Source organism: Ornithodoros turicata, chromosome 5 (genome assembly GCF_037126465.1).
Source record: "Ornithodoros turicata isolate Travis chromosome 5, ASM3712646v1, whole genome shotgun sequence".
Taxonomy (NCBI): domain Eukaryota; kingdom Metazoa; phylum Arthropoda; class Arachnida; order Ixodida; family Argasidae; genus Ornithodoros; species Ornithodoros turicata.
The window spans coordinates 60,281,307-60,304,806 of NC_088205.1; the positions used below are offsets into that span (position 1 = coordinate 60,281,307).

Sequence of the window (23,500 nt, forward strand, 5' to 3'; positions counted from 1 at the left end):
AAACACGAAACACGGTAGTATCATATGTCTCTTGGTAGAGCGTAGTTCGCTACGCTGCGGACGAACTCGATTCGACTGATGGATCCCTGACGATAGTCTTTTATCTTTGACCTCAAAATTCTTTGTCGGTTCGCTGTGTCAGCGTCTCGGATACAGGTGCCACTTTCCGAACTACGTATCTTCAGGTATGTCTACACCTGAAAGTCCTACAGAACGCTCAAGAATCGAAAGACATCTGGATGTGGACTGTAGAAGCACCCATTGAAGCGACTGTGGAACGACTCACAGGCGTTGGTGGTATTCTGCATGTTGTCAGTCATCTCAGCCCACATTTCCGGAGGAAAGCGAGAGCCGTCTTTGATGTACTCATCGACAAGATAGTCCATAAATAGCCGGAGCTTTTCTTCCCGCGGAGCTTCCGAGCACATATCAAACACAAAACAGTCTGCAACTTCTGATGGTGGAAGGTATGGCAAACCATACACCTGTTTAAGCCATAAGCCCACTTCGGAATTCTCACGCTTGAAAGACGGTGACAGACCCAGTTTCTGTATTTTGCGCCACCATGCCTGGCCTAGGTGAAATCGGCATCCTACAATGTTAGCATTTGGCCAGGAGAGTCTTACGGCATTGTGAATGGCTGTCTCAAAGTCGACAACAACTGTTGTTGGTTCAAAAGTTTTGCCCGCCTCCGCTGCCGCCTGCTTGACAAACTGCATCACCTTCAAGTAGCGTGTTTCTTCTTTCGATGGCAGCAAGCTGAACACAAGTGGGACGTAAATACCATTCCGGAGGCCATGGATTGTGAAGAGTTGTTTGAAGTACTTCGTGCACGATCTGAATGTTCCGTCCATGAAAATCTTATCCAGGGTGCAAAGAAACGAAACATTTGATGCGCATGAAAGGACAACCACTCCCATGCTGCTGTCGTTCGCCAGTACGAAGCTTTCTCCCCTGTTTGTTGTTGTTAAAGATGCAGACGATGCCAAAATTTTGTGTACGTCTTCTCTGGACTTTGGCAGACGAGGGAGAATACGTCGCCGCGCACGGTATGCCGCTTCTCGAAGTAATTTCATGTCAGTGTGATCGAGAGTTGCTTCATGTGTTTCTGCCTTTCGTATCTCCGCGCAGATTAGTCGCGACGGTTTTTCTGTGCAGTTAGCCGCAGCTTTTTGTTTCACTGCAGCTCGTACCACTTGCCTGTCTAACTTGTGGCGCAATGCCTCGTGGTTGTGGGAGAGACTCTGTAGGTGATCTTGTACCATAACTTCTTGGCCGGTGGTGGAAAAGCCAGCACTACAAGTTTTCACAGTGCCATCGCCATCTTACAGATTTATCTTTCCTTCTGCAGCCACGGCGAAACTTAAATCCACTACCTAGAACAATGATATCCTTGGATTTGTCGCTACCGCACCTAACCAAATCCATGGTGATAATAAGTGAAACTGTCCAAGTGCACGAGCAACAGGGCACGCGCATTTTGCGCTAATGCATTACGCCCGCTGTATTGTGTTAATAGACTGAATCGCATAGCTCATTCCTAATTTGAGAACTCTCGCCCAAATAAAGCCTCTTCCTTTTTGCGCAGATCCATGGTGGTATTTTGCGCAGATGCATGACCCGAGCGCGTGCTCATGCAGACTGCAATGACATTTTGCGCAGATACAATTCCCCCGACGTGTGTGATATTGGGCGGTAATTACATATCTCATGACGTGGTCCCGATTTGTGCACCGGAATAACTTTACCTACCTTCCAATCAGCGGGAACATAGCCGCTACTTAGAGATTGTGCGAAAATTAGTGACAGTGTTACAGCGACAGGTTCATTAATGTTTTTAAGCAACTTACTATTGATGCCGTCTATACCTGCTGATGATGATAGCTTCATAATCTCGATGATTTTGATTATGCCATTAGTCGATACAGTTTTTCCTTCTCCCTCGCGCGCCCCGCCCACCCGGAGCGCGCCAATGGGAGAACGCGTGGGCGTCGTCGGCTGAGTGCCATCTGGGGGCATCTGGTTCGAACGTAGACGGGTACGTGCTTTTGGCGATGCTACATCCACTGGGTCGTTCCATCCACCACGGCCCTGAGTTGGCCCGTGCGATGGTGCTGCTCGATCTGTGAACCTAGGGACGCGCGTTCCTTGGGACTGCGAAAATGGTCGGCGATAAGTACTGTGTCATGATCCCATTTCTGTCTCTCTCTTTTTCTCTTCTTCTTTTTCTGTTTTCGTGGAATGCATTGACGGATTTTGACGGCTCCTGTGTTCGCCTGTTTTTACTTTTAATAAACGTTTCATGATTGGCGTCCTTTAGCGATACCCGCGTTTGTTTGTTTGTTTTTGCCTTTAATGAACGTTTTATGATGGCTTGTTTTTGAATAAACGTTTTATGATAGGCGTCCTTGAGCGACGCCCGCGTTTGTTTGTTTGTTTTTGCTTTTAATGAACGTTTTATGATGGCTTGTTTTCGAATAAACGTTTTATGATAGGCGTCCTTGAGCGACGCCCGCGTTTGTTTGTTTGTTTTTGCTTTTAATGAACGTTTTATGATGGCTTATTTCATTGCCTGTTGTTGCGCGCGGACTATGAACATATCCGTGGCAAGTTTTCGGCGTCCTTGAGCGACGACCACGTTTCTTCGTTTGTTTTTGCTTTTAATGAACGTTTTATGATGGCTTGATCCATTGCCTGTTACGCGCGGACTTCGAATGGCACGTTTGCGGCATCCTTGGGCGATGCCCGCGCTTGTTTGTTTTATTAAACATATGGAACACGCGTTGTTATAGTGATCTTGATAAGACGTCCGCGGAATCGTTGCGCCCGTGTTTCGGTGATAGTAGGGCGTTCTTTGACGTGTGTGTGTGCCTTCCCTTTTATTGAGCATGTCATGCGATTCGTGTGCGATGCGCTGTGGACCGGGACACGGGCGGTGAGAGTTATACCCCGTTTTTGTGGGTGTTCCATCGTTTCCGGTCTGAACTAATGACTTGCACTGGCATATATGCCCGCAATGTTCTTGAACATTCCGTCCCACACAGTCGAAAGAAAGGACTGTCAGGCCATTGCCCTGCAATGGAAGGTCTTAAAATGGGTGCCTGTACCTAAAACAAGTGGGCTCGTCTCGAGAGGTCGACGACTCTTGGGTTAGACTGTCATAAACACCGCTGCTGAACTTGTACGCAGCACTCTTGGAAGAGTTCTCGTCCAGCAAAGAGTATCCTTGTTGTCCGACTTGAGTGCCCGGTCGATTGACAGCGGTACGGTGCCACCTAAAGTTTAATGAAAGAAACCACCAAAAAATAGTCTTCTTTCGTCATTAGCCAGCATTACGAAACATACGCACAAAAACGGCCTGGGCGTCTTGTCAAAGTCCTGTAAAAACATGTGTGGCATCATGTTCAGTAAAAGGGGGAAAAGAACCAGAGTATTCTGTCGGCATTATCGAAGCATACGCACAAAAACGGCACGGGCATGGCATCTCATCAAATTCCTTTCGTAACAACACGTGTCGCATGACGCAGTGAAGACAAAAAGGGGGTATGAAACAGCAAAATAAAACGCCGAGGGAAACAGTCCATAATGACGCATTGTCCCGCGAAACGACAAAGAAACAAAAACGGGGTATACCTCTCACCGCCCGTGTCCCGGTCCACAGCGCATCGCACACGAATCGCATGACATGCTCAATAAAAGGGAAGGCACACACACACACGCCAAAGAACGCCCTACTATCACCCAAACACGGGCGCAACGATTCCGCGGACGTCTTATCAAGATCACTCTAACAACGCGCGTTCCATATGTTTAATAAAACAAACACGGGCATCGCCCAAGGACGCCGCAAACGCGCCATTTGAAGTCCGCGCCTAACAGGCAATGAATCAAGCCATCATAAAACGTTCATTAAAAGCAAAAACAAACAAACAAACAAACGTGGTCATCGTTCAAGGACGCCGAAAACTTGCCACGGATATGTTCATAGTCCGCGCGCAACAACAGGCAATGAATCAAGCCATCATAAAACCTTCATTAAAAGCAAAAACAAACAAACAAACACGGGCATCGCTCAAGGACGCCGATCATGAAACGTTTATTAAAAGCAAAAACAAGCGAACATAGCAGCCGTCAAAATCCGTCAATTCATTCCACGAAAACAGAAAAACAAGAAGAAGAAGAACAAAAGAGAGAGACAGAAATGGGATCATGACTCAGTACTTATCGCCGGCCATTTTCGCGGTCTCAAGGAACGCGCGTCCCTAGGTTCACAGATCGAGCAGAGCAATCGCAAGGGCCAACTCAGGGCTGTGGTGGATGGAACGACCCAGTGGATGTAGCATCGCCAAAAGCACGTCCCCGTCTACGTTCGAACCTCTGCCCCCAGATGGCACTCAGCCGACTCCGCCCACGCGTCCTTCCATTGGCACGCTCCGGGTGGGCGGGGCGCGTGAGGGAGAGGTCAAATAACTCCGTAAATTGCATCTGTAAATGCATATATCTCAAGCGAAAATGATAATGGAGCCGCGGAAGTCGTTTTCGGGATGGTATGCGACTATACTTCGAATTACTTGTACATTTTTCATTTTTGTCTGTTATGACTTTATATTATCGATCAATATTATTTAAATAGCAGACGTATTTATTTGTAGCCGGAATTCGGGGACCTTTTCTTCAAAACCCTTATTTTGAAGCAATCAGGTAGACGTTCTGTACGGATTACTACAGTGACTTATGTGTTGACTTACTAACTAAATTACTTTATGCAGACATAGACCCCTTGTGCCTTTTCACCTAATTTCATTGCCGTACTAAAAGCTCAATGGTTCAACTTGTGGCAATACGAAATATATGCCAGTATTTGCGCTTATTGCACTTAAAGCGCGTGTTGTTGCCTCCATTTCTTACATCAGTCTCTGGTAAGGTCATTGGTTGTCATGCATCTACTATCATGTACTATAATACGTTTAAGACATTTGCTTACAGATTGACTAGTTTGGCTTTGTTGAAATCTAAACACTCAAAGCACACGGAACTATATTGACTTGTTCATGTGTCTCACATCATGTATGTGATTCAACTGAAAGTCTGAAACTAACGAGCTTACAGCGAACACATTTTAGTGTAGAGAGTGTATATCACTAATCATACAGTCACCTCACCTCAACCTCCTTCTCGAAAATTTTCCTCACTTCTCCTCACCTCAACCTCCCTCTCGAAACATTTTCCTCACCTCATTTCATCTCGATTTCCCTTTTAGAATTTTTTCATCACCTCACCTAAATGTTCGTGAGGTGAGGGTGATGTGAGGGTGAGGGCACCCTCACCCTCATTTGCCCTCGTGAGGATGCCCACCTCTGGGCGACACTGCAGAGCCCCGGGTTCGAATCCAGGCACCGGCTGTTTTACCTGGCCCTCACATAAGGCTGTAAAACATACTCTTTGGATGTGAAATTGTCAATAAGAAACATGTTGGACAACATGTGTTGGAAGTCACCCCTCAGAAGACACCCTTTAGAATTTGCAGTTGAGGCATTTGAAGTACAGACAATGCCTCCTGTACATTAGTTATGAGTCAGGAGCGTTCATTCTCAATACATTCAATGAGTCTGCAGATCCAACGAGCATGAAATCTAAAAAGTCTATTTCATCTTCTTCGTTTCGCCACATGGGAGAGAAAGGCTACGTGTCAACGGTGATCCCACGTCACAATCCACACCACAGACGCCGATGCAAATACACGGCGGCGCCGGCTGTCACTATACGACATCTTGTCGATGTCGCGCCGTACGTACTTTGAGCGCACACAGCGTAATGGTGTGTGCTTTTCGCTGCTTTCGTGCACACAGCACATAGCGAAAAGCACACAGCGAAAAGCGCACAAAAGCACACAGCGTGTGCTTTTCGCTGTGTGCTTTTCGCTATGTGCTGTGTGCAGCGTGTGCTTTTCGCTGAAAGTGTGTATGAGTTGGGAGACTGGGAGCAGAATGGGAGGAAGAATTGTCGTTGAATAATAGGCAAGTAGCATAGTAGTTGTAGTAGTAGTAGTAGCGTGTCTGTGTTTGTATACGTAAAGTAACGTTATAAACAGCACTTACGTGCGTATCTGCGCTTAGCGTACTTAGAGTTGTATGTAACTGGTTGTCTAGTAACGAGTTACTTTTTCTGGTAACGAAGTAAAGTCTTAGTTGCTCCGTCAAAAATGAATATAATACCGGACGCATTATAGCGAATAATTAGCACGATGCCCCAAGCTACTCATTGCTTTATTTGTTGCTTTCATGCTTTTAATATGAACGACATCGTGATGTCGATATTGCATGCGCTTCTAACACGTGGTGACCTGCAACCTGAATGACGTGTGCTCGGCCTCCTCAGATCGCATCTCATGTCGTTGACCACATATACAGTCGTTTTGGAAAAGCACCCGAGGTTTTAACCTTACTCTCTCGCTCTCTCTCTCTGTGTGGCTGCCCTTAAATGGACTTCTTTCTTCCGTCTCATAATATCCCTGCCACACGGGCACGAAAAAATGAAATTAAGCGCTTAGCGAGTTAAGTTGTAATGTCATTCGTGTGGTGCCACACGGACAGTTTTAAAAGCATTTGCCTTAATACCATTTTCTACTTACTGAGTTCCATAGGTGGGGAAGTTACTTTTATTTTGTAGTGCACTACCGCTGCTCACTACTTTTTCAAAAAGTAAAGCGTTACGTTATTAGCTACTGTTGCGGTAGTGGGTAACGCGTTACTAACGCCGTTACTTCTGATAAGTAATGCCGTTACTCTTGCATTACTTCACCAGTTGTCCTTATAATATGTAACATTGTTGGTTGAGCCACATGAGTGCATTCTGCAAATCAATACAAGCAGTGTTGGGCACAAACAAGGGTCCCGCATAGAAACAACTTACATGTACGATTTATTGCAACGCAGAAGTAGTTGATGTTCAAAATTTTCATCTCTGAGCTTCGCCCGTTTGGGCTGAGAGGACGCCTAATGGCCAGTGAGTGCTCCTTGTCAAGGTTGATAAAGACGGGGACCTTTTATCTCACTCAGTACAAATCCAAACAGCCAATCCCTTGGTACTTTGTTACTTGTTCAGAGGGTAGAGGCTATTTTTGTGTCGCTTTTGCCCCATTCGCCCGAAAAATACCAGACGGAGTGAAAAACTGAGGTGGTAAACAAAGGTGACACCTCAACCAGGGTAGGTCAATAACCCTTCTTTTGCTTTCTTCATGGGTGCCGATGTGACCTTCTTGTCATTGTTGAAGAATGAAGATAAATAGAAAAAATCGGGGATTTTCCCGGATTCTGCACGCACGGTCCTCGCTCAAGCTTTGAAGTTTAGGCGATGAAGCAATGTTCCCGAACACGCAGTAACACACAACGCCGTTACGCGTTAGTTACTAAAAATGTAATGACGTTACGTTACTCATTACTTTTCTCCCAAATGTAATGCGTTACCATATTTCACTACTCGAATGTAACGCGTTACCGGTAACGCACTACTTTGTAACGCGTTACTCCCCACCTATGCAGTGAGTTCGCAACAACTCATTCGCACATAAAAGTCGTACTCTCTCTCCCATTCTTAGCGCACAGTACCTATTTTAGTTTGCATAAAGCCACTTTCTATTGTAGAACGCAATGGGTGCATCCCACTCCAAGTGATCCAGCGAGACTGCTCGACCATCGCCGATTGTTACGAAAAATTCATTCATTCAAAAGTTCATTGTGGTGGTAGACATAGACCAAATCCCAAATATTGGCCTCGAACACCGCCGCGGTCCGACGCTAGAGGGCTCTGAAGATCGAGCTGCGAGCAAAAACCATACCCCCTATGGAAGCATGTAATGAGCGTTCTACTGCACTGAAGAAGCTCAAAATTGAAACATGTTTTCGAGAAGGACCATACCACCTACTTACCGAGTCTCAGTAGTCTACCGCAAAAGTGAAGATTTGGGAATTCTGGGAAACACGACAAAATTTGCCCGACTTTCAAATTTTTTTCTATAAATAACTATAGCCTCTAACAAAGCCAAATTTTGCATGTCTAAATTCCATCAGAACTACCTTTTATTTTTAAAAAATTGAACTCTTTTCTCAGCGATTTAGGGGTTGTAAAAAACCGTAAAATCACGGAAATCCTCGAAATGTGCATATTTCAGTGAGAAAATTATGAACGGCGATAACAAGCTAGACAGACGCACTTTACGTAGAACTGTAGAACAACGCCTCCTTTATGCGTATAGAAGAAATTAGAAAAGTACTTTTTGTTAAACTGAAGAAATTATTTTTTTTCGGCTGCATACTTGCGACGTAGGCCTCGCAGCGCGGTCACCGACTATGAGCGAACCTTGCTCCTCCTCACCTCGAAAAACGTAGCATAAAGTTGAAATTATTGCAACAGAAATGCTGGAGACTGTTATATAAGCTAACCAAGTCGATATTAAAATGGTGATTTGCCTGTTGCCCTTTTTCGATCATCTCAGTGTCGGGGCCGCAGCGGTGCCAAGCTTGCTTCAAGTTCGCTCGACAGCTGTTTTCCATTTCCCCATTTCGTCTCTTATGCACCATACGACTATAAAGTTAAAAGTTGACAGTTAAAAAAAGGCACCAGCAGTGGGATTCGAACCCACTGCATTCCATTGAAGTATGCAAGTGGGCGTTATGAGGCTTGTGTTGTGTTTGTCCTTCTATACGTTTACTTTCTCTTTTTTAATTGCCTCATCCACTACATCGCGACTGTAATGTTTATAGGTCTCTACCTCGTACAACTTGCACTCCATCTTGGTTTCTGCTTGCGGAAGATGTCTCATAACGGCCAAATGTCAAAATGTAGATGGGTAGAAATCCAGCGAACCGGTAGAGATGTAGGAAGGGAGTTGCCTCAGGACAGAAGCCGCCGATATTTCGAACAGAGACTGTTCTTCTTCTGGGCCCAGAAGAAGAACAGTCTCTGTTCGAAATATCGGCGGCTTCTGTCCTGAGGCAACTCCCTTCCTACAATGTCAAAATGTAATGTGTCATGTGTAATGTGTCATGTGTCAATGTCAATGTGTATTGTAAGGCGCATTGACATGCAATGTTGCAGCCAGGTATGGATATACATTCCAGAGGGTATAAGCCATGCAGTGTGCCCTTAGGGCATATATATACACATATTGTGAGACAATCAGTATGTTATCATACCACAGCACAATGCAGCATATTGTGTAATGTGCACACCCCAAAGCTAGTATTGATGTTGCTGTGAAGCAGCAGGCTACTATGTGGAGTTAGCTACTTGTGGAGAGCTAGATGAACATCGGCTTTGTTGTGACGTTTTTCGTAGTCATCCTACAGTCACTGGCCAAAAAGGAACACCTATCTCAGTCGACATCAGTTTATTTCCATTCGCTTTACAATGGTACAATTCTTGCTTCTGGAATGAGTAGACCTGCAAGAAGCAAAGAGCAACCGTGAATAGGCTAGAATATTAAAAAAAAAAACAGGCATTTGACTCTACATGGCTGGTTTTAATGTGCACAAGCTGCATACATGTTGATATGTGTCCGTTTCATACAAGGCTAACATAAATCTTCATGCAGACAAAAAAATGACAAGCCTTAAAAATGTGACTTCCAGGTAAACACAATGCATGACCATGAGGTGAATTTAGTTGCATTAGTTCATTCACTTATTGGAAACATGGAACAGGGTTACATTACAATTCATGAAATGATGCATGATGACTTTCCTTTTCTCGTTTCTTCTTATAAAAGTAGTGCACGAATTCACACTCGTGCACTACTACACAATTTTTCACTTCACAACAGAACCGTATGATATATTGGTAATCTTAACAGCTCAACTCTTCAGCCAAGACTCCCTTGGCAGCAACATCCTATTAGCCATGTTGTTGTTTTTCTTTTTCGGAATCCTTCGCGTAGCCACATAACATGACTGGAATGGAAAATAGCTATAAGTAACAATGTACTTAAATGTCTTCCTTTTAAAATATTTATTCTAATCAGATATGCTTCTGCGCAAAAGCCTGTGCAACATTTGCAGATGTTCGCGGTAAGCAATTCGAGGAGGTCGATTCAAGTATGCCGACTTGTGCTTTTATATTTAAACAAATATGACGACAAATTTTAACAAATGAAATATGGCTCACAATGATAAATACTGCTGTACGGTGCGGCATTATCGGTGTCTTAACTTCTAATGAATTTGTTGTTTCTAAACGCGCAACGAAATACGAACGGTGCAAATCTACTAACACATAACGAGCTACATCTATTACAGGCACTTCGGCTGTTTTGATTCAGTCAAATTACTCGTATGAGAATGCAACTATGTGTGGATAACACACTGCTAAGCGAGAGAGTCTACGAAAGCATAACTCACCAGAATTCTTGGTTCTCGGCCTTGGTCAACACTGCGCGATATACGTTGGGACTGTGACGATTCATTCAACTCAATTTTCACCGGAACAACACGCACTGCTGGAAAGACAACGACGGAAAATAAAGAGCCGCTTAAGTCCGCTAATTTTTACGTTACAGCGCTACAAATCGATAGATATAAACACGTCGTAAACTACAACTGCTCGCTAACACAAGAAACGAGATACCCAACGTTGCTAGACACCATCCGAAGTGAGAGCGTGAGAGTAGCAAAATATTAAGATATCAAAACACGAAAGGAAGAGTATTGATCCCCCCTCCTTCTATAGCATGCAAAACGTGATTAGCGCTGAGATGAACATACATGTCCATGACGCGAGTTATTTTCACTGATCAAAAAGAGGTCACGTGGGATTGCGTGACGCTTGCGAAATGTGCAGCAATGTGCAATGAGCATGGCGAAACGAAACTTGTAAATCGTGCATTGCACTTCATGGTAGCTGCCAGAAACGAAGCAAACTTATGAGACACCTGATTACAGGTATGTTGCCATCTTTTTCATTCCTGCATATCATTTCACATTACACTGTACGTGAATACATGGGTGTCGTGTCTCAGCGTACCTGGGGAAGTAGTTGCATGGGGAAGTGTGCATGGTTCTAGACTTTTAATTTTTGATCGCGTAATCGGAATATCGGCACCTCTTGCGTTGTGGCTTGCATGTGACCAACCAAGTGCTGTTAACTTACTAGCGCTTCTTACAAACGACAACACGAAACATGTGGGAAGGTATATTTTTGATTACTCATATATATCGAGAAAATGTATCGTTTTCAGGTTGCTGCCACTACTCCATGTGCCCGCAATTGTCCTGCGTGTATGATTACACTAACGACGTCGCCCACCACTGCGGAAGTGTTTTGCGCACACGCGTTTCAGCATGAAGCCTGCAGGTAACATCTGATGCTTACCCTTCGGATATACTGATTCTGAATTTACATATTGTAGCTTAGAGGAATTCCGAATGCCCAGAGTGACACACGCTTATAACATTGTGACATCAGTGCACTGGCGTAAGCACTAATGTAGTGCCCCACGAAAATGAACGAGGGGCAGTGGTTTATCCAGAATCCCAATCACGAGAGGGGTGGGGGAAAAAATTGGGGGGGGGGGTCATCATTATAGTTACGTCATTACAGCTTAACATATCATTACAGACGTGTCTGAAGCTGAAATCGCAAGGGCACCCCCTGTAGGGGGTGCACAGGCAAAAAAGTTAGGGGGGTGTCACTGAACATTTGGGGGGTGTGGGGGGGTCTGGATAAAGCACTGACGAGGGGGACTCCTCCATCCCATGTAAAGCCTCATAAAACACCTCCTGAAATATTTTCCTGGCTATGCAGCTGCATCATTGACGTAATTGTCATTGTTGTCCATACTTCTTGAATATGTTCTGAATATATGAAAAAAAAAGTCTGCTTGACAGCATATGTCGTATGGTCATTATGAAACGAGAGCATATGTCGTTTTGTTCAGCGCCTTATGTACTTTTTTTAAAAATTTCAGCTGACGTAAATTGTAGAAGGCAGCTAGTGGGGGTAAAGATCATGGTCATAGGTCATGTGGCTCCTGGAGCTCCCAGTGGGCTCCCTTGTGGAGTAACTTTTCAGAACACACACACACAGTTTGCTCACAGAACTAACGAGTAGGATGTTGCTCGAATACTGAGAGAAAATGGCGTAACACATACAAATATCGTGTGACACAGTATGACAATAAAAACATTTTTCACGAGGGATGCATGAAACACTGTCGCAATATTGTGTGCATGAGCCATTGTGTGTGACACGAGCCGTGGGGGCACACCGCCTCGGACACACTTTGGGAAGCATAAAACACAGCGATCTAATATCGTGGATGCTTCTTTTTTCTTTTTGGTCGTGATGAAACATCTTCGGCCCAAATGCGACTACCTTCGGCCGTAATGAGATTTGGCCGTAACGAGACACTTGTGGATTAAACGATTTTCGGCCGTAATGAGACTTTCGGCTGCAATGAGACTTCGGCCGTAATGAGATGTTACCGTGTAATCTGCTCTTCCTGGTTCCCTTCCTGACGGATACAGGCCAACGGAACGGATGCCTGTGCGTCCAAACGCATCAGTGAGGGCCAACCTTGTCAAAATAAACCAATTCCCCTCCCCTCCTACGTCGCAAGTACGCCGCCGAAAAAAACTTAATTTCTTCAGTTGAACAGACAGTGCTTTTCTAATTTTTTCGCTACGCATAAATGAGTTGTTCTTCAACAGTTCTATGTGAAGCACGTCTCTCTAGATTGTTATCGTCGTTGAAAATTTTCAGACTGAAATATGCACTTTTCAAGGATTTCGGTTTTTTACGAATTTTGACCTGCAAAATTTGGTTTTGATAGAGGTTGTTGTTATTTTTACAAAAAATGTCAGATTCATGCTAATTTTGATGTGTTTCCCAGAATTCCCAAAATCCTAAATTTTGGGTATAGTACTCCAACTCGCTGTGTTTGTGGCCTCGTCCTTCCAGAAAACACGTTTTAAATTTTGAGCCTCTTCGGTGCAGCAGAATGCTCATGACACGCTTCCATAGGGAGTATGGTTTTTGCTAGCAGCGCCAATTTCAGAGCCCTCTAGCGTCGGAACTGTGTGGTGTTTGAGGCTAATATTTGGGATTTGGTATGTCTACCACTACAATGAACTTTGATATATATATATGTATATATATATATTTTTTTTTTTGTGACAATCGGCGATGGTCGAGCAGCCTCGCTGGATTACTTCACGAGGAATGCACCAATGTGATTTGATAAATTTAAGCTTTGTCAATCATATTTTGATGATCGTCATCATCTGTTGTTGTTGTTGTTGATGATGAAACAAGTCCCAAGTTGTCAGAATCTATCGACAACAGAAAATAACTTGAGGTGGCGCCATATTGCTTGTTTTGGATTCGGCACCGGCTAGCAAATACGTTAACTGACCATGTTATTCAAACACATTAAGGAGTAACTCCTCTACATGAAGACCTACTTGATATTTTATATTTTAGACTATTGCACCGTGTTAGCTAGATTAATTTTGTTAAGTAGCGTAACTTGACGTCTAATGTCATTAGAAAATGGCATGTGGCACGAGCTTTGTAAATATGTCATTCGAGACCCGAATGCCAGTAGACGATGATAGCAAGTTTTAGAACATAATAATAATAACAATAATAACATATTTATGACCGTGTCCAATAACAGCCAACGCCTTGGTAATAATAACAATAGTGGTGGCGTGATGTTACACGTAGGTTTGTCTGCCTCAGTTTTTAGTGCATTGGAAGAAATCCACGAAAACGATACGATAAAGAACGTTATGAAATCGAAGCTTAGCAATGTGACTCGCTCCAAAGAAAGAAGGTGATTGGCTTATCATGTTTTCGGAACTGTGTTCGGAACTCCCTAAAATCCCATTTTTCTTGCCCGTGTTGGCTAGGGTATATAAGGACATTTTGAAGATTGCCGACATTCCAGTGGCGGCGGACATTTTCGCGAGAAAACGCATGAAGCTAACTAATCCTCATTTTTGGGCTAACATTTCCATATTTTTCTTTTTTTTTACCAACCAACCAACCTCATTTCTAACGCCATTGCTGAAGGACGATTCAGCGTAAAATGCTTGTCAAAAGATAGATATGTTGACTTAACACCTTGCCTCTGTGGAATGCAATTGTAACGATAACTCGTTACGCAGGGGTTCCTTTTTGTTGGTAACATTTCCCTGAGTGTGGAGGTTATGAACAAAGGACACGCGCAAACGGGTGAGACAAGTCTTGTTTGACTGTCATCTCGTCCGTTTGTGTATGTCCTTGCTCAGAGGCGTCGGAAGTCCTTCACGGCAGGAGGGGGCGAGCCCTAACCTAACCTAACCTAACCTAACCTAGAGCAGAGCACTCGGTGCATGTAGTTCCACACAGATTGAGAAGTGTGGCAAATACAATACTGGCAGCCATTAACGCGTCCATCCTGTCGTCGGTACGATTTTTTAACCTATCTACATGAATAGTTGAAAAAAAGGCAAGAATGTTTATATCCCTAAGATTCAGTAATTAAATTCGAAACTGTACAGAACAGTGCCGTTCTTGTTATGATTTCGTTGTGGTCGCCGTGTTCTTTGTTTGCTATCTCTATGGTTCACTAGGCCTAACACCGACGACAAAACGTGTTAGTTTAGGTTAGACATCGATAACGCAGCATCAGTTAAAACTTATTTTCGAGAAACTTTAATGAGGATGTACACCTGCAGCGCAAAATCAGAGTTGTCTGTGAAATTTTTTTGTCACGAAATTCCCGCTTCACCGTGTTTGTTTTCGTCGCCGTTCACCGCGTTTGTTTTTGGGTGGCAGTAAGGTGTCATGGCGATCCCCATGGTAAAAAGCAAACCAAACAGAGTCGCGGAACTGTGATTTACAGGTCGAGCCTCTTTTTGGGACTCCTCCAAATGGCCAAACCGGCTCTGTCGTGGAGCATATGGTTGCCAACTGCCCGGATTTCCCCCGGACAGCTCGGAAATTCAAGACTTGCGTTCGGTGTCGTGGTGAAGGTGTAATCCGGACATAAAATGTTCGGAAATTGGCCATGTAGGAGTAAAAACTTACTACTTTACGTGGGCTATGTAAAGTTTCGGATTCCACACGACTAGCTTTAGAGGTGGTGCCTTGAAGCCAGTTATCGAGGTTGGTTCGTCGTTTTGGTGTGTCTGGTACCTGTTCCCCCAGGTACGCACGATCCAAATCACACACGTGTATTTGCTTTCAAGATATCTGACTCTGACGACTTTTGCAGCCCCATCTTCTTTAAAGGGACTCTGACCAGAAACTGTGGGAGCTCTTTCGTACCTGTAGTCGATAAAGCACCCAACAAGGACTCTCCACGCGAAAATTCACGCACTAAAACCCCACGGTTTCTCTAAACTCGAATTTTAAACATTCGACTTCATCCGAGTGCAGCACGCCTAGCGTCAAACCGAGAAAACATACGTTTATATAGAATATCCACCCCGGTCCACCATCAAGATGACGTCAACACGGGGGCCACTCGCAACACCCACAATTGGCTCAAACGCGTCACGTGGTCACGCAATATCTGTCAATTTCCTTCATGAAATGGCATTTCTACGTTGATATGTTTTCGTTACAGAGCCTCAAAAAGAAAGAATATACCCTGCATTTATCACCTGCAACAGTTTCTACGATTTTCTTTTCAATCTGTACACGGCGTTCGATATATGCTTCCGTATCCGGTCAGCTGTAATGGATGCCGTATGCCGAGCTTGCGAACTGCGAACTTGTGTGACTCCCGGTTCATCCTCTTTGTTCGGGTCATTGGGTTGGTGTTGGAGTTGGTCACCATATTCTGAACGTTTCACCTATCGTTGCGGTGTACTGTTCTTGATCTGCTGCGAAGCGACGAACCGCAACGGCAGTCATTCGCCTCAGCGAACTTCTGTCTGCTGCATCTCAAAGGAGCATGGGGACCTGATGATACCTTCAACTAAAGAAACCAAATGTGCTCTCGTGTGGTCCTGACGGAAAAGTAGTATCAACAAGGTTAGCACATTTATTTTTCAGTTCCAAGTCTACGTACTGAAAACCATGCAGGTGCAGTCGATCATTCTCGTAGCTGTTGTGTAACGCGTATGCTTTCTTACATATCCCACAGAACCCTCCACTTTTTCGACAAAGTTATCGTTATGAGATCCTTCTGATGGCTTCTTACTAGGCTATGCCGCTCCGAAGCATTGAGATGACGAAGCGTCGTGGTAGCTGCACCTCTGCCTTCGAAAGATGAATCAGTCATTCCACACTGTGCTTACTGGCTTTGTGTAGAGTCTGGCAAATCCGACAGACTTGGACTGCCTTTTTCAAGAAAGTTTGAAATGTAAGTATGTGTATATTGGTTTCACATATCCACCACATATTGAGCGTGTGTATGATTGTACTTTATATGCTACAGCGTATCAGCGTACATTATTATTCAACACGTAGTGTGGCAAACTCGACATCAGTCACACAAAGCCAACAATTGCCTTTTCTTCAATTGCTTATTTTTATCATATCATGTTTTTGTCTATATCTCAATTTACCAAACAACAAAGTATATTATTTTAGTATAATCGTCTGATATTTAACAAGTCACAGTTTTACCATGGTTTTGGCACACTATAGCCCGAGTTGCTTATGCGTCATTAAATTGAATCATCGTCATCTTCAACTGCCATTATTCAATTGAAGTGCCAGGTGGATATAATGATATGACAAGATATATTTTTTTGCTGTCATCCTGGAATTGCTCATTTCAGAAGAATAGTCACCGTGAAGTTTGTTTTCGTTTTCAGAAACATTAAGAGGACTAAAACCAAACACTTTTCTTTCAGAGCATCCCTTATGCACCTGCATTTCAATTCCAATCTGTATTACAAGAATGACAGACCACTCAACAGAGATGAACATCTGAAAGTGAAAGAGCTGGAATGAAGATACGTTAATCTGTGTCAAAGGTTCTTAGTATGTGTGCGAGTCGAGGACATAGGTCTCAAGCTTATTCCTGTCTTCAGAAGAGGTGACAACTATGCTCCTTCTATCTATTAACCAGCTCCACTTTTTAGGGTTCCCTGTAAACTAATGGAGCACATCATGTACTACCACGTTGTCAACTAAGTTGACTCTGTCAATTTCTTTTTTTAAATTCCAGCATGGCTTTAGAAAAGGGTATTCAGGCAAAACTAACGTAGTGGAATTCGTTCACAGCATTTCAAACTGTCTTGATTTCTGGGTCCATGTAGATGTAGTATTCTTTTTATTTTGTAAGGGCTTTTGACACTGTGCTCTACGCTCGCGTGTTGGCCAAAGTAGCCTAATTAAAATTTGATCCTGCTACCTGGATATGCAGTTTCTCAACTAACCGTAACTGTGGCGACAACTCGTGAGGAGAACCTATCATATCGCCACCATGCAGCATTTGTTATATTACAATCGCTTCACATTTTAATCTAGTCAAAAGCAAGGCCTTTTGGTGATCGGTCTTGTATAATTACGTGCCCCTCCGTTATGTAACACCACACTGGGTTCTTCAACCTATGAGAGAGAAATAAATATATTGCCAAGTAAATTGGTCTACAAGGCTCGTTATTCCATTTCGCCACACTACCACAAGCAATTGTTAGAGTAGTGGCCCAGGGTATGAAGCTCGTCACTAATCATCATTCAAACAAAGTTCATAATGTAAAATGCTTTACTCAGAACACTGGCTTAACACAACAATTAAGAATAAAGAGAGTAAACGTTTCATTGCCTATCCAGGTGGCATCATCCCTCCAACAGAGAACAATCAAAAACAACATCGAAGGAGTCAAATCGGTGGTCCGCATTCCTTTCATCCAATGTATTTCATACGCTATTTGGAGGGCACTGTGCCCATCAGGCATTTTGACTGTGCATATCAAGTTGAGTGCATAGAATCTGATGCAACCTACATTGGCGAGATAGACAAAAGACGTGGGACAAGACTAAAAGAGCCAGTTGCCAGGGCTACTAATGCTTAGCTTAACTAAACAGGACCGAATCAGTCTACGACTGCTGTCCTAAGGGACATATATTTTGATGGTGCAGTAACCTTTGCTCATGACTAACGATGGGACCCTAGAAAGTTCTTAGAATCCTGCTTTATCAGGCGTGATGCTTCAGCCTGTAATACATACCGTGGCCCCCTATCGGATGTGTAAGATTCCCTCTTAGATAGGCTGATGTGCTCATCTTTGGCCTCTGTTGTACTGATGATGCCACCCGGATAGGCGACAAAACGTTTACGCTCTGTTTTTATTCGTTGTGTTGAGCGGTGTTTGCAGTAAAGGACGCTACATTATGAGGTTGTCACCCGGCTTTTGGAATATATTTTCAAATAAAGTTGTTGTTTTACAAAGCTCAATGCATTGCAGAAATCATTCTTGTTGCCTATTGTTTTGGGGGTGCCATTCTAGCAGTCACATGAAGCACTGAAGGGCCAATTAAAAAAGTAAAGGCAGTCTGATTTATGTTCTTGCCGACATGGCACAGCGTATGTACGAGGTAGTTCCATTTCAGAAGCCTGAGAACACTCAAAGCAATTAGTGTGCTAGCATCAGATATGGTGTACAGCATTACATATTTGCTTTTGCTAGGGCAACTAAGAAGGGTGGATAGAAAGGCAGTTACAACCTGTTTCCACAAAAGACACTCAGATTCATTAGCAATTTCCTCTAAGAGAGCCAAGGCTTTTTCTAGATTACTAGAACATGGGTACCTGGTTATAAATAACAAGAATTCATCTACCAGAAGTCAGTGTTTCAAACACCCTGCTTTCCATCAACATTATTAAAAGGTGTGACCCCCAAACCCACACAAAATTCCTGGAGAGTCTTTACTGGACACTGTTGCTGTCCCTCTCACCAGGTGCTCTCTATGAACCCGATTCACAGTTCTGGATGCACTGCCTGAGCTAACTTCAGCATGCTTTCCCAACACGAATGGTAACTGCTATGAGGAGTGTTGTACTTACTGAAAGCAACATGAAATGCTGTACCTTGACAGGTAACGTTGATATCCTTCTTAAGACCGTAGAGAGATGTTCCTTGCTCCCTTTCTTCCAAATCTTACTATCAGACGCAAGCCCACTTGCCACCAAGCCAATGAGATGTGCCTCACAGTCAGTGCAATCAAGGGAATCAATCACTGAGGCTCAGAAAAGCTGTTTTCCATCGGGATCTGATCCAGCACTGAGCCGTGAGTAGCCCCGTGAAAGTACCAGGGTTTCTTCGAATTTTAGATGTGCCAGCATTTGTTTTCCTCCCCTCCTTCTTTTTATGTAGTAGCTGATTACTTTAGCCTTGTACTGCTTTGGAGATTGTGGAGATGATGTAAGAGGTGGAACTAGGCTTTATGCAAAATGAGGCAAAGTGTGACTATGTACAAATCTTCTGAGAATGTCTATGTATCATTCACACAAAGAGAGGATACGTGTTACATCTTTTTCCGGTTTTGATATTTATTTATTTATGAATATGTCTCAAAGGCCATTGCAGGCATTACATGAGGGGGGACATCAACATGGGTCACTTAACAAATACGGAAGTTACAAGGAACATACATATTTGGAAGACAAGACTCTATTTTTTGTTCGTTCATCAGTCTTGCTCAAGAAATTGTTCACTGTAGCAATGGTACACAATGTCACGAAAGGAGTGCTCATCTATCGTTCCGCAAGACTCATTAAAAAGTACTAGTGTTGTGTTTCAACACAACATGTTGAACTCATGAACCATGCATCATCCTGAGAGCTATAGATAATCCTAAATACAGATGCTGAATTATTTTAAATGTGATAGACGAGCTGTGCGAAGAGGTACCCCCAGTTAGGATCTTGGGTACTTGAAGCCTGTGGCATTTTCTGTGGGAAAGGCTTGCCAGACCCTCTTCACTGCACAGGCTGGGATGACCATGATCTTGTTTTTTCCAAGCTTGTGCCATACTCACCTTGCAAACTGGCAATACGCAGTGTATCTGCATCGTCTACACAGATGTACATAAAATATAGTTTAGGCAAATAGGTAACCGGTTACAGTACAGTGTGTGTGCATTGTCATTTCTACATGTACCTGAGAGTAACTGCAGTTTACCTGCCCACACCTTGTACATTACTACACATGCTGTGTTCTTTTAGAACCCAAAGTTGTTTTACTTTTCACTGAATCGACAATCAAGAACACTCAATATCGCTAAAAACCTACGCTAAAACCTTATGCACAGGGCAATACATAAAAACGTGACTCAGGACACAGCACACTGACAATTACAAAATTGCCTATATTGGTTTTCTCCAGTTCAGAGTCGTGTACTGTATAGCCTTTTTATGTGCTGCGCCCTGTACTGGAGTTTTTAACGACTCTATTGCAGGACCAAACCAGTTTTGGGCGCCCAAATTTTAACATCGTTCGACAAGGACACATGTGACTTACTTGTGAATACAGTCGCTCATAGGTTCGCGTGCCCACGGAGTTCAATATGCGACCTTCAGGACAGTCATATTGAAGAATAGAAGTTGGAAATCTTTGTGGGTTGTAATGCACTCATACCGCAGTCATTCGGCAGTGTTTTCGAGCTCCTTGCAGCACAAGCATTCGATCTCCTTCGGCATTATGACACACCAGCCACACCGGCACCATGAACAGCAAGTGCGCATTAGATATCAGAACACGAAATTTCTGCGAACGTTTACATGTTCGATCACAGTGTGCGTTAAAAAGCTCATCGCTTACCTGAAGACAGGCGACTCATGCTGTTTGCTTCATCTGTAACTGATGTTCGTAGAGCTCTAACTTCGTCTCGCATTCGCGGCATCGGCGACGTTTCGAAAGCCTACCGAGCTGTTCAGCACGCAGAATTTTCTTCTCGATGTCTCGATCGCAGAAAGGTCAGGAAGAAGTTCCGGGCTCGAAGTCTCCGCATTTCTGCCTTCGACGTCCATATTGCCCGATCGGGCATTCCGGTATGGCGGGCTAGAATTCTTCTAGCCCGCCATAATTCCGGACGGATGCCGGCGCTCTCACAGACTCACTAACAACAGAACTTCCGGTCCGGGCGCCCAATGAAACGTGGCTCTCGTGACTTCGTCACGCACACGGAAATTGGCGGATGTCCACTGCAAAGAGGCTAGATTTCGGCCCCGATTGCGCGAGTTGAGGGGGAAAAGCGAAGCCAGTTTTCTGCTCCCTGTTTGGCAAACTTTGCCTCCGCGCACAGCCAAAATATTTCGCGTGTGGCTTGGAGGCATATTATACCTTCGTAATAGATGCAAACGAAATATTTGTCGAACTTCTGGTCAGAGTCCCTTTAAGGTACACTTAAGATACTTCGGTAGGCATCGTAGAAAAGTACGTGGACGTGAGTATGACACACGTTTGAGTTTGAAACATGTGAGTTTGATGTCTTCCTGGTCGAAAGCATCTTCTTGTTGTAAGTAAAGCTTGCATTTGACTGAAATATTATTATCGGTCTCCGAAACATATTCGAAAATCGTCCGAAGGTTTGGCTAGGAGAGTGAACGCGCCTCTTTCGTTGGCTTCATTCTGCGAACTGACAATTCGTTCAGTATGACTTCTTTATGTCCATAAATACAAAAGCCCCAACAGGGCTTGCGGCAGTCACTGGCCGATCTGTCATACACACGACCTACTACATACAAACATTGCATTACATACATTAGAAATTGAAACAGTAGAAGCTTATCAAGCTGGGTTGTCCTGGAAGGCTAGAACAGAGTCAGAGGATATTTAGGCCAGAACTCTGCTGCAGCTGGGGGGCACACATTATAAAACCCTTGCTCTTGAATTCTTATTTTCCAGAAAAAAAAATCAGGCCAACGTACTGGGTCGGAATGGAAATTCCCGCAGAGCCAGCATCCCAATGAAAAAAAAAAAAAAGAGAAGAGAAAATGGAAAACTGAGAGGCGATCCAAAAAGTAGTTAGAGTATCGAGTAGAAGGTACCACAAAATGTATTTGAAGTAGAGTACGAATACTCCCCCGAAAAAGTATTGCGTAATATACCAAGATACCACAAATAGTATTTAAAATACAGTATCTTAAATACAATACTCTAAATATGTACAAGTCTGGGCACGTGGGACTTGCGGCACTTGCGAAAAGTGTGGGGGCGCCGCCCCCCTAGTTTTTGGTCGGAGGGACGACCGCCCCCCTTGCCCCCATCTTCCGACGCCCATGTCCTTGCTTGCATTTTGTTTCAGTTTTCAAGAAGGTTATTGTGTTTTGTAGTAGCGATTAACGTATTTAGTTCCCTATCTTAGGTAACGAGTAACAGTATTTAGTGCCCTCGCTGAGCCTACTTCTGAGCTTACTTCGCTCTCAAATTGCATGCATGACCTTTCTGTTGCTTGATAACGTGCGAAATATAACGTTTAATAATGTGGTTCCTGTCTGTGTATGATTTATGCATATCGTGTGCACCAACGTGGTTCTCTCCGTAAAGACGGGCGTGGTTGGGGCGGAGACTGCGTCAGAAACGAAAGGGCTCCATTAAGAGGGCGCATTTCCTCCTAAATGAAAATGATAAATTTACATGCCACGCATTCATCCGCGAGAAGATGGTACGTGCGTAGAGCGCGAAGGCGCCGCCACCGGTAATTGCGTTCGCCTTCGTGTTTAAAAAAAAAAAAAGAAGGAAAAGAGCAGTTCAAAGATATCTCCAAAGAAGTATTTAGAGCGTGTACTTCCTCTTTCATAACTATATGACCTCGTCTCAGATGAAAGTGCAGAATAGAATTGCATTGAATAGATGCAACTAGTTCGTGACATCCATTTGATATTACTTTATAATTATAATACTTTATTTAAACGGTGCCTACACAATTGTGCACCTGCGTTCCTCATCATTACAAATTGAAGCTACGGAGCACCTCCTATCTAAAATGGCGAAAAGCATAATAAAACAAGTCGACGTGATTAGAGAAGAAATTAAAAGATGTTTGTATTCGTCGAGATGGTGACTGACGAACAACTATGCCATACTATGCCATATCGGCTCACTGGAGCAATAGACGCGGACAAGGAGTTAGAACGTGGAAGAGACAAACCACCTGCAGTGAGCCGATATGGTCGCGGAACTATGCCATTGACGTAAAACGAAGAACTGTGCGAGACCAGGTACTTTCGCGAACGCCCGAGGCTGTAGCAAAGTCCTCCCTGGACTTTGCTACCACCTCGGGTGTTCGCGAAAGTACCGGGTCTCGCGGGGAGAAGGTTGTGGCCTCAAGTGTTGTGCGTTACCAAACTCTTCAGGTAATGCACCGTCAGAGGGACAGAGTGTGCATTATCACGGATGCGTCTACAAATGAGTCATGATCCACGTGTGCATATGTCGTCCCTGAGCTCTGCATTGAGGGCTGCGCACGATTGTTTCATCGCACGTCGTCCACGCCCGCAGAGCAATTTATAGCGGCACATGAAGACCCGAAATCATGGATTGTCGACAGTTATTCACAT

At 43.9% G+C, this 23,500-nt stretch overlaps 1 protein-coding gene across 1 annotated transcript; it reads right to left on the bottom strand.

Annotated features, from left to right (window-relative positions):
* Positions 1–206: 206 nt before the first annotated feature.
* Positions 207–1,265, bottom strand: LOC135395896 (uncharacterized). Its single transcript, XM_064626983.1, has one exon. It carries the CDS (start codon positions 1,263–1,265, stop codon positions 207–209), a length of 1,059 nt encoding a protein of 352 aa, XP_064483053.1.
* Positions 1,266–23,500: the final 22,235 nt, after the last annotated feature.